The 12356-nt window shown below is 53.1% G+C and overlaps 1 protein-coding gene across 1 annotated transcript in view; it reads right to left on the bottom strand.

Moving 5' to 3' along the window:
- Nucleotides 1-10026, bottom strand: part of SASH3 (SAM and SH3 domain containing 3) — a 30029-nt gene extending 20003 nt beyond the window's left edge. Inside the window, exon 1 of the mRNA XM_084639648.1 lies at nt 9935-10026. Within this exon, the coding sequence (XP_084495774.1) occupies nt 9935-9991 (57 nt within the window). The 5' untranslated portion in view covers nt 9992-10026. The remainder of the gene's footprint in view (nt 1-9934) is intronic.
- Between the last annotated feature and the right edge of the window lie 2330 nt (nt 10027-12356).

Below are 12356 nucleotides of genomic sequence, written 5' to 3'. Positions count from 1 at the left end.
AAGACTAGATGGATGAACATTCTACAAAATGATTTGATTAACGGTGGAGTTTCCGAGGAACTGCTTCAAGGCAGGCTGAAATAGAGAAGAAGGATCAAATAACTGACCCCATATAGAAAGAACTAAGGTTAGAAGATGACATGATTTACTGCAATCGCAAACGTATGCCCTATAAGTGATCCAGCATAGTCAACATGGAATCACTGCCATGGCATAGCTGACGACTTCCAAGGATGCAGTGGGGCATGTTTAGACATCTCGCCGTGTTGCCATTTCCTCTTTCTGTGCATCAATCCCCAGCCACCACACACTCCTGGCCAAGACTCTCCTTTACAGTCCTAAATGGCCTCATGTAATTCTTGGAATACACAGGCCCTGAGCTTTGTAGGAATAACACTCTGGTGCCACACATTAGGCAACCTTGAGATACCCTTAACTGTTCCCTGCAAGCAAAGAAAGTTGGACACAGATGTTTCTGTGCATGAGTCCATCTACCCATTGTAATGTCAGACACTTTCCTGCTGTACCCTGGCATTTGTCGCAGGCAAGGTTTCACTTTTGGTATGTTTAATAGAACATACCAACTGTCTGGTTCAGTTCGTTATCCCTACCTGCAACTTCCAATCGCCAGTGTGAACCACAGTCGCTGAGTTTTTTTTCACCAGCGGATGCTGCGCCCCCTCGCCAACCCGAGACCACACTCCGCCCCCTCCACTGAGGCCCTGCCCTCGCTCTGCCTCTTCCTGCCCCTGCTCCGCCCCCTCTGATCTTCTCTCAAATGAGAAATCCCTTCTCCTCTTTCGCGTAGGGAAGCGTCACCAGCTGATTTTACAGGCAACGATGCACACCACTATGGAAGGGCCCTTTGGATACTAAAAGCTTTATGGCCTCATCAAAAGCTGTGGGGCAGTCTGGGGACCAGCACCTTCTCTGTCCATTGTGTCAGAGTGCACTTAGGGGTTGTTGCTCTGTCAGGCATACAGCGCAGGACCTCCTCCTAAACTCAGCAGTTTCGCGGATGCTGTTTACAGTAAGCTGTTACCTTCACTTTAATAACATCCAAGAAATGAGGATTTCCCCCTGTGTGTTTTTAGTAGCACCGAGATTTCCTACAACTTCACCTCTTTAAATTGTCACTAATAATCCTGCTCTAAAATTAGACACCGCGGACCCCTGTACCAAGCTCCATTTCGAGTCCTATTCCTTCCACTTGTAAAGGAATCCATCCTTTATGGTCTTCCACATTTAACAGTTGTAGTGATGCTATAGCATCCTCACTGGACTCCAGGCTGTCATTTGCAAACTGATGAATGTTCAAATCTCTGGCATTGCCCTCAGGAGGGGGCTGTTGTGTTGACCTGCATATTTTCTCTGCGGAGCCCAATTTGTTGCAGTTTTTGCAAGATTTGTTCTTGACCCAACAGTCACTGAAAGACTCTTTCACACAAAGAAATAATGGGTCTGGGTGCTCTTCAGGTTGTACTTCCTCCTTGTCCCCCACTTTAGTTGCTGCATAGATGATATGAGGCTGTCGCAGCTCCTTGGCATCCTTGTAGCTGTGCCCATTCATACAGTAACTTTTACTGCAGGTTTTAGGGTTAATTCAGTCTCCGTCAATAGCTGTTCTCAGATTGCTTCATTGTGCAACCCACACACTAGCCAGCCCCTTAATGCATCATTGAAACTCGCTCCAAAGCAGCAATGCTGTTAATAGCCTTTATTCAGCCATGGAATCTGGAATCATTTCCTTCCCCTTTTGATTCTGTTAATAAAAGCAGAGACACTCTGCAATGCCCAGTGGCTTTGGGGAAAGGGGGATCTTGTAGAATCTCAACCACTGCTTTGGCTGCAGGCTTAAGCGGAGCTGTTAGGCTATGCAGCATGTGATATGTTTTGGCCCCATTGCACTCAGTGAAACCCCCACCTTGTTTCATCAGTTATCCCATGAGCTATGCTAGGCTGTTCCAATCTCTCATTATAGGTGGACCAGGACTTTGCTGAGCTCCCAAACAAGTCAATTTTCCCCAAATAGCCTTTAACCCCTACATGAGCCAGTCACTCACAGTCACAGTAGCTGCAATTTCACTGTCACTCAGCCCCTAGTGCCCTGTGTTCCTGGATTAGGGTCCCATCCTCACCACCAGTCATTGCGGGTTGTGCTCTTTATACAACATCGGTCATAAGAACGAGCCAGCTGGGCATGGTGGGCTCCAAATGGCCACACCATGCCAGGCCTCCCTACACACACCTCGCAGCTCTGGCTGGTGACTGGCAGTTTCAAGAACATAGACAGCAACAGTAGAGAGCAAAAACTATTTAAAGGGGTATGACCCTATTCCCATATGCTCCATTAGCCTTCTTGGTTATAGAGAAAAGCTTGAAAACATGATTCCCAAAGGCCCAAAAACCAGAAAGGGAAAACCACAGACATACACGTCATAATTTTTAAAAAGTGTCAGAATTTTTAAGCCTGTCTCATGATTTTGGGGTCTTGCTCCCTGATTTGGAATGCGTGGGGTTGGCAGCACTGCAGCGGCTATACCTGCAAAGTGACACTGGATTGCCAAGGGAGTTCTTGTTCTCTAGCGCATTGTATGCGAGCCCCGCACTGTACTGAACCCACCTGGCAGAACAGACTGTGGGAATGGCAGGGGAAGGCACATCCATGGGGAGAAAGGGAGGGTTGGGCTGACTCAGGTGTCAGGCCACGTCTCTGCACGACAACAGAGTATGGAAGGCTGTCCGCAGGGGAACACAGTGATTTTGTTCAGATTCAGCACAGGGAAAGGGCTGGTCACAAACGCAAGCACTTCCAAAGAGGCTGGTGCAACAGCTGCTGCCTTAGACCCGTCCCACTTGCTGTCACTTCCGCAGGCATTGAGGGGACCCCGTGGAAATCCTGGCCGCAGGGTGGTTGCCTTCACAAACCACAGGTTCGTGTGATGCCAGTGCAGTCAGTCAGTTGGTTGCTGTAAGCCCGCACTTACTGGTCTCACCCCTTGGACAATATCTGCATTGGTGATCTACAATGCCCAAAGCTGCCTGATCTGTCCTGATGTTCCGAGATCCTGCCTGTTTGGGAGCACCTGGGAAAGCCAATCTGCTGGGCTGTCCCCTCCAATGGCTGGCTGCTGCGATCAAAAAGCCCACAATCCTGGCAGCTGGCAATAAAGGGCTTCGGTCCCTGGCAGGTGTGAGCAAAGGTCCTTGTTCCCTTCTGTAATGTGTATGTACTGGAAAACAAGACTTTGCCAGCATGTATGAGGGGCTGGAGGTGAGCCTGGAGTGACGATCCTGGCTGTATAGTGAGCCTCCTGGCTGACAGCTATGCTGTAACCCCTGGGTTTGCTCAGCCCGTTGAGCATACCCAGCAGTTCTCGCTGAACTTTGCTCCTGCAGGGAGGTAGTGAAGACAGCCTGGAGGCCATGGGTTTCAGATCTCTCACCACTACAGTGCCTCTTCATGGCAGGGCATTGTGTAGCAGTTCTCTCCCTACCTAACGCCCCCCTGCAGACAGCTGCCCTGGTCCTCTGATACTCTGCCTCTTCCTGCCACTCAGCTCTTCGGCCAGGTCACAATTCAGTCCTCTCCTTCTAGAGTAACAGAAAGTCCAACAGTCTAATGTCCTCACCGAAGGGTCTTTGGCTTACTCTGGGTTGCGTGGTGCTCACAACCTTCGCCACGGTTTATCCCTTCTCAGGACTCCCAAGGCTCTCCTCTGGTCGCCTAATGAAAATCCCGAACTAAGCATATAGACACAAACCAATTTCAGCCCTCCTGGGCCTTGTCTCCCTCTCTGCTGCGCCATTCCTCCACTGGGCACCTCCCAGGGCTCTCTCCCTAGTTGTCCAAATCCTGCTGCTGGGGCTGCTTTCTCTCTCTTCTGGCCTCCTGCCAGGCTTCACCCCCTCAGGGGAGGAGCCCAAGGTCACCCCACTGGCCCCATGGAGTGACTGCAGAGTTCCTCACTCTCTACTGCCCCAGCCCCTTTCCACTCTCACCTTCCTGCCTGTGTGAGCCTAGGCCAGCTCCAGGTGCAGCCAGATAACTGGCCTAGCATGCCTTCATTAACCCTTTCAGGGGCAGTGTGGGGTACATGCCCGATCAGCGCAACCATAAAGGCTAGAGACTTGCTTTTAACACCGGCGCCCCCCAAAAAAAGGGAAGGGGACAGTGGTGGTGCATGGTGGTCGGGCCCACCCTGCAGCCCAGGAGCAAGCCCATCATTTCTGTAGAATTTAAGCATCTAATGGGTGATGGGGGGGACCAGCAAATAGCATTTCCAGTTTATCTGCTTGCAAAAAAACCATTCCTGTGTTACACTAACACACAGCTGCCTCCTGGAGTTTGTGGATAGTCTTAAATGAGAGCTCTGAGAGGAGGGAATCGCCCCATTCATCTCAATGGGGTTTTAACACTGAAGCTAGAAGATAACAGTTTCAATCACATTGGCTATTTTACAGCCCTCTTTTTAGCAAAAGTATCAAGCTAAGGTGCCTCTCCATCATTGCTGGAAGGAGTCTGTGTGTGCTGAGAGCACTGGAGGCATTTTACACATTGGACTAAACAACCTGAGCCTTAGAAAGTGAAAACCAGCGTAGTGAGTAGCTGTATTTTCCTTTGAGTGCACTTCCTCCAGCAACTAGCACTTCCTGGGAATTCATGGCCCTGCAGCCTCATCTGGCTTTGTTTGTGGGATGTGGTGAGTGAGTAGGGTTGGGTCAGGCCACAGTTTGATTATGGTGACAAGAGTTTAAGGTCTAGCCTCCTGGGCTGAGCAGCTCCCTATAAGCTGGGCACTATGTGGGGCCAGCACCAGGTGACATACCTGTCAGCAAGTCAAAGGGGACACGCACGGGGTCGGTGCTAGGGGTCAGCATCTGTCAGGGAGTCAGATGGGACGTGCCTGGGGTGGCACTAGGGGACAGTGGCCATTGCTGAATTGGAGGGGATGCGTGCAGGGCTGGCACTAAAGGGTGGTGTCTGTCAATGAGTTGGAGGAGACACATAGGAGGACAGCGCTAGGAGATGGTGTCTGTCAGTGAGGCAGAGCAGACACGTGTAGACCAGTAGTTAGGCAGCCCATCCGTTGGTGAGTCAGAGAGGACAAGCACAGAGGCAGTGGTAGGCAACCCATCTATCGCTGAGTCGGAGGCGACGCGTGTGGAGCCGGCACTAGGTGACCCGTCGGTCGATGAGTCTGTTAGTGAGTTGGAGGGGACACATGGTGCTGGCACTAGGCTACCCGTCCGTGAGTGAGGTGTGGGGGTGGGTGCTGGAAATATCAAGTGCCCGGAAGAGCAGCGGGAGAAAGCCTTGGCAGGGGTTGGCGCTCACTGGAAGTAAAGACAGGTCAGGCAGGAGTTTCAATGCCAGTAGCAATGGGGAAATGGAAAGTGACTGACTAGCGTCAGTGAGAGGCTGGGCGGGGGTGGTGGAACGCAGGGTGTCAAGAGCTAGAGAAGGAAAGTAGGGCCGGAGGACTAAGAGCCCAGGCCCCAGAGAGGAGGGGAAGTGAGAGTGGAGGGTGGGGCAGTGAGAAGGGAGGGGATGCCCAACGATGTCTGCTGCTATAATGCTGCCTTGGCCTGCCCTGCCTTCCTCAGAGACGGCCTGTTTCCATGGTGAGAGGAGGAAGGATGTGGTACTTCCCAATGTCTCATTCACTCTGTGCAGAACTGTTGCAAGGGCCTGCTGCATCAGACTGGAGGAACAGAGCGCCCCAGAGGTAGCAGGGGAGTCTAGCACATGCAGGGGTGGGTTGTCATTCCTGGGCCAGGACAGCAGTGGGGGGACACATATTTCCAAGGGCTGCTGATTGCACGAGGCTTGTAACCTCCCATGCCATGTGGAAACCAAACCCTCATTCAGCCCTTCACAGACACCCCTGAGCCCACCGCATGTCCTCAATATATCACCTCCAAAGTGGGGCGATGCCCACATTCAGCTGGCTGAGGTCACCACGGTTAGTGGCTTCCTCTTCCTCATCCTCTCCCTGGCAGAGCTGCCCACTCTCACAGTGTTGGGGGAGGACAGATTTGGGTTCTCATTAGCTCCTGATTTGTTGTCTTCAAACTTGTGAAATGTTGCCCTTATCCAAAATGGCCGCCTTCTTCTATTCCTCTCAATGGGACTGAAGCCAAGCTCCCCTCAGCCAAGATAGCTGCCGTTTCCTTACCGTCTTTGCCGATGACAGAGAGGCTCCTACAGGGGTTACAGGGAGGAGGTGGATGTAGTGGGTATTCTACCAAGCTCCGCCCAAACAATAAGTCCCACCCACTCACGATGCCAGAATGAGACGCTGCTCTCAGAAGCTACCAAAAGGTGATAATGTGAGCTCTCTGCACTCCATGGGACCCTTGTGCTGGGCTCCCTGGTGGCAGGAGGAAACAAGAAGTGGTAGTATCTCCCAACCCAAGTGGGGGAGGGAAAACTCAGTGGTTTGAGCATTGGCCTGCTAAACCCAGGGTTGTGAGCCCAATCCTTAAGGGGCCCATTTAGGGATCTGGGGCAAAAATTAGGGATTGGTTCTGCTTTGAGCAGGGGGTTGGACTAGATGATCTCCTGAGGTCCCTTCCAACCCTGATATTCTATGATCTATGAACCCCACCTGCTCCTAGCGCCAGAATGAGCTATCACGCTGCACAAGTCTCCATACTGGACTGGCTGCTCTCCTTGCATGGGCATTGAAATAGTTCAGTGTTGACGCTGACATCTGACTTAGCACCCGCTGAAATAAGTGGGGCAGATCATACTTCAGAGCTACTGTCTCAGGCTCTTTGCAGACTCCGGCAGACATGGCTGCATTGGGTATGTTCAGGTCAATTTTTATGTCACAACCATAATTGCTAGAGAGGCACTGTTGTTTAAATTGAAAGCTGAGACTCTGAAGAACAAGAGGGAAGACTGGGGAAGATGGACACACTGCAGTACCATGAACCAGCCTAATGCTAGCCCTGGACTTCCCCTAGTAAAGATGGCCACTATCCCCCATTGTTTCCAATGGAGCTGAAGCCAGGCTGCCCTCAGAGAAAATGGTAGACCCTCAACGAGGGCCAGACAGGAGACATAAAAATATGGAGGTGCCAGGAATAAGCCTGTGATTGCAGCCAGGAAGTGGGAATGCATTAAGAAATTGGAGGTGTGGGGAGTAGGAGGAAGACTGAGGGAGATTACACCTTGGTGGGGGTGCGGTTCCTGGGGAGGTTGGTTGGGGTTTGGGGTTCCTGGGAAGCATAGTCGGACTCAGGGTTCCTGGGGAGATTAGATACAGGTGGGGCTCCTGGGGAGGTTAATTGGCGGGTTGGGTTCCTGGGGAAGTTACTTAGGGGGTGGGTGCCTAGGGCAATTAGATATGTGCTGGGTTCCTGGAGAAGTTTATCAGGGCCAGGTTCCTGTGGAGCAGGGGTTCTCAAACTGGGGGTCAGGACCCCTCAGGGGGTTATGAGGTTATTACATGGGGGGTCGCGAGCGGTCAGCCTCCACTCCAAACCCCGCTTTGCCTCCAGTATTTATAATGCTGTTAAATATATAAACAAGTGTTTTTAATTTATAAGGGGGGGGGTTGCACTCAGAGGCTTGCTGTGTGAAAGGGGTCACCAATACAATAGTTTGAGAACCACTGCTGTGGAGGTTAGATAGAGGACAGGTTCCTGGGGAAGTTAATTGGGGGAGGGTTTCTGGGGAGGTTAGTCGGGGTTTGGGGTTCCTGGGAAGTGCAGTTCGGGGCAGTGTGTCTGGGGAGATTAGGTAGGGGACAGGTTCCTGGGGAAGTTAATCGGGGTCAGGTTCCTGGGGAGGTTAATCCTGGAGTTAGCTGTGGTGTATTGAGGACTGTGTTGGAATTTCAAATGATCACTTTAAGAGTGGAGGTTTTCTTGCTATTGCTTGTAGTCTAACGGGCTCTCTAGGGAAGCCTGTGCTCAGAGTCACTCTGGAAAAAGCCAGCTTAGAACAAGGTGGGGTAAGTAGTGCCTCCTGCCTTAGGGAGCATCCTGGTTTCTTTCTTTCTGGTTTTGATTACCGTGTGTGATCCTTCTGGCATCTAAGAGTAAAAGTAGTGCTACACTGCACCCTTCCAGCAGGAGTATTTAATGTCTTTATCTAACTTCTCTGTGTGTAGGTCATGAACAACACTGGGGAGGTGTGTACTGGGGAAAATCCTTTGTATCACTCTAATGGCTTGTGGCGATGCTTGTAGCCGCCCTTATGGAGATGGGTCTGGTGCTGTGTATGTGCTCTAGGCAGGCCCTGGAGCCAATATGAAAGGCCTGTGCTGGCTGCACAACAGGCCCCCTGGCCTGTCCTCATGACCGGCCTAGCATGGCTACTGCATCCCATGGGACTCTGCTGCTTGACCCTGAAGTGTTGGGGGAGGGGTCCAGGTGCCTATCAATGGCCAGACCCAGGAGTCCGGTCTCCTTCAGCCTCCTCTTGCCTAAGGTTACTCAGTGCTAGTAGCTGGTGTTGAGTGCTCGCTGGAGCCAGTCCTTGCAGGCTGCCAGAGGAAGTGGTTAGCAGCATGTGATCAGCTCAGCCTAGAATTGCGTGAACCACAAACACCTTGAAGGGCTTTGATCCATGAGCTAAAACCCTGGTGATGTTTCTGTACAAGTTTCTCACCAGCCTGAGAGCGGAGCAGCTACTGCTCTCTGCAGACGCAGCCCAGCCTTTCAGCACCCTCACAGGAAGGAAATGACAAGTGCCATCACCCCCACCCACAAATGCACAAGCAGGGGGTTTTACACCCCTGTACTCAGTGCTGGGCCGGAGCCACATTCCAATGCACTCTTGCCAGGATCGTTCCAGGATTGGACTCTGCTCTCACTCACCCAGGGGATCTCCGTGGACATCAGCGACATTAGGCAGCTGAAGTTGGGCCCCCCCCAGCCTTGAAATGTGGCAATGCCTACAGCACAATGCACTAGTGCTGGGATCTGCTAACTCCCCGATCCAACTCGTCGTACGATTCACCCTCCCAGCTCATCTGGTGCCAGTGGCCACCTCCAACCAGCAAGGGAAGGCAAACTCCACAATCTAGGGCCCCAGCAGCAGGATTCATCCTCCTGCATCACTGTCATTGTGGGATTCCAATGCCAGGTCACTGGCCCCTGGAGCAAGAAGCCAAGCGTCGGATTTTCACCCTGCACCGTTGTCAGTTCTGAGCTCTTCAGCCCCATGCAGGTCTTGGAAAATGAAAGTGAGCTCAGAGAAGAGCAACCCCAGTGATCAGGTGGGGTTGGGAAATCGGGGGTGGTGGCCAAGGAGACACACAGTGCAGCTAAGTGCTACCTGATGGGGAAGGGAAGGGTGGGGGAGGGGGATCTAGGGAGGTGCGCAGAGAGCAGCTAAGTAGATGCAATGGAGAGACACAAGCAGAGGAAATGTAGGCTGAATATCAGGAACCTTTTGCTGGCATTGGAATAGTGTTGTTCCCCCAGAGAGGTGATGGGGGCCATGGCTTACCACTAAGCAGTCTAGGCTGGACCAAACTTGCGACATTCCTGCAGCGCCCAGGGAGTGGGATGAGTGGCACCAAGGGCCAAGAGGACTTTGCCATTTCTAATTCCTGTAGCTCCACAATACGCTGCCAGCCCCAGACATGGCACAGGGTCTCTGTCCAGACTAGTCACCCTCCCACCCACCATCAGGGGGGGGTCTGCTCTCAGCACAGTCCTTCTGGGGGGGCGTAGGCTGGCGCTGTCCACCCTAGCAGGGCCTGATGAGAGACCATCCTTCTGTGGAACTGGCTGGATCAGTCAGCTCTGCCAGCGTCTAGTGTCTGGGCCATGAACCAGAAGGCAGCACGGAGCTGCTCAGAGCTGGGACCTGGGGGAGGGGAGAGACTGAGAGAGCCTGCACCTGGTGGGCTCGTCACAGCTGAGCTGTGGGCCGCCCTTTGCTGGAGTGGGCAAGGGCGCTTCTCACACTCACCTTCTTCTTCTGCGCCTGCTCCTTGTCGCTGGCGTTGGACGGCTTGCGGCGCAGCATGGTGCTCTCTCCAGAAAGGCTGGCACACGACAAGCAAGGGGAAGGCTGAGCCGAGGAGCACAGCACCCGGCGTGTCACTTACTGCACCCGCAGCCGAGGTAGACACTGGGAAATACACAGGAAGCCGTGGCGTCACATGAGTTGCACTTACGGCAATTGCTGCTCCAGGGCAGCTGGTGCTGGGGGAGGAAGAAGGAAGTAGCTGGGGAACGGTCTCCCTGCCATGGAACCCGGTATCCTGTGTGCCAGGGAGGGCACAGCCCACGTGCCTGGACACAGAGGATCCTTTGCGGGCCCTCTCAGCAGACACTGCTACAGATATTCACGACCAGTGCATTCCCCACCACTGGCTGCACAGATCCCTCTGGGGGGTGCCTCCCCTGAACTGGCTCCAAACTGGTTTATACATTTCTCCAGAGGGGCTGGAGGTAGCCTTCACGCAGTGGATTCCTGGTATTGTCCACATGAGCACCAGGCAGTTGAATTCTGTCCACAACCATTGCTTGGGTTCTTGCAGGGTTTAACCTTAGTCACCTTTCAGCCTGTGAGACAATAACCACCTGCCTCACAGCTATAGAACATTCATAGACATGAATGCAGACAATCCTCCCCGTGTTCTGCACAGTGCCGTTTTGGCCACCCCCGGTGTGCGGCTTTGTTCCTTGCACAGTGGGAGTGCCTCCTGCACACACTCCTGTAGGGCCACTGTGCATGGAAGGGGCAGTGATTCAGAGCACGTGTCCTGCCTTGCAGTCATCCTGCCCTCAGGACTCCTGCAGTGGTCTCGTCCATGCCAAGAGTGGGGCAGCTGGTGTAAGGTCTAGCACCCAGGCCTGCAGAGCTGCCAGGCAGCAGACACTCAGCAGCAGCTGTAGCCAATTTGCATTCCACTGCTATGGACATAGACATGGGAAATCCCGCCTCAAGGAGTCTGACAGGCAGCAGCCTCATGGCTCCTGATTGGCTCCCTGCCCTATATAAATCCCAGGGGCAATCCAGAAAGTGTCCCAGGAAACTGTGTGGCTCATAGGTGCCCACTCCATGGGTGCTCTGGGGCTGGAGCACCCACAGAAATAAAATAGTGGGTGCTCAGCACCTACCAGCCACCCGCCAATCAGCTGTTCGGAGGGCCCTGAGGATCAGTTGTTTGGCAGTGGGTGGAACGTGTGGGAGAGAAGGGGTGGAGTAGGGGTGGGAAGAGGCAGGGCAAGGGTGGGCTCTGGGGGGAGGGGGGCGTGGAGGCGGGGCCTCAGGGTGGAGCAGGGGTGGAGCACCCACCGGAAAAATGAAAGTTGGCGTCTGTGGTGTGGATCTCCTCTTACGCTGCCTACTTTTAGTGACTAGTCTCCGACACAGTGCACTGAAGCAGCCCAGCTCTACCAGTTCCAGTGGGGACTACACAAGGAGATTAAGCTCGTGCGGAGGCCCTGACCAACCTAGATGCCTTTGTCTACCTTGTCATATGCATTTGACAATAGGCTTAGCGAACAATGCGAGGAAAGTAAGGGGTCTGTGTTACCACCTGGCCGGTGCCCCTCAATACTTGTCTTCAACCCAGACCTCAAACCCATGTAGCCAGATAGAGCCTGCCGCCATGTGGCCCCATGGGCTGTGTTTCTACTGTGTAGGGTCCAGCCATACTCTTGCCAACTGGCCACCTCTAGCACAGGAGCTCTGGCACAGGAAATCACCATGCCCAGGCCCGGTACAGGAGGTTGGCCTGGGTGAGCCCCAAGATAATGCCCCCCTAATCCTCACCAAGGCATGCCATGTATGGTGAGCACTTCCTGCACCTTCAGGTCCTGGTCTGACTCCATGTTCCGGGGAGCCTTGCTGAATTGCCCCACAGTGGGCACTGGTAGATTCTGGGGCAGTGGACAACTTCATAGATGCCGATACGGCCCAAGCCCTGGTATTCTGGTTCAACCAAAGATTGTCCCCAAACTAATGGAGACTGTAGATAGCTCTCTCCTGTCATCAGTGCCAGTGACACAGGAAATGGTTCCTCTGGGAGTTGCTGTTCAGGACCATCAGGAGGTCCTTCAGTTCGGAATGATCTGCTCACCACACTTCCCCAAAATCATTGGCATTTCATGACTGGTGACTGATGATCCACACATCCTTTGGCATGAGCATGAGGTTAGCTTCTGCTCCAAGTTCTGCCAGCAAGTCTGCCTACCTGCACTGTCTGATGAACCCGAGAACCAAGACATGCCCCCGTGGTCCTGGCCATGGGTCAGGCGGGCAGTCACTAGACTTGACTCCAGCGCTTCTCCCTCCAGTACAGAGAGTACAGTGATATTGTTAAAAAGAAGAATGCTGAGACTCGATCACCACACCATGATTATGACTGCCCAACTGAGCT

This window comes from Lepidochelys olivacea (genome assembly GCF_965140295.1).
Source record: "Lepidochelys olivacea isolate rLepOli2 genome assembly, chromosome: 9".
NCBI classification, from domain to species: Eukaryota; Metazoa; Chordata; order Testudines; family Cheloniidae; genus Lepidochelys; species Lepidochelys olivacea.
The sequence above is the reverse complement of the archived record's forward strand: the minus strand, read 5'-3'. Positions and strand labels throughout refer to the sequence as shown.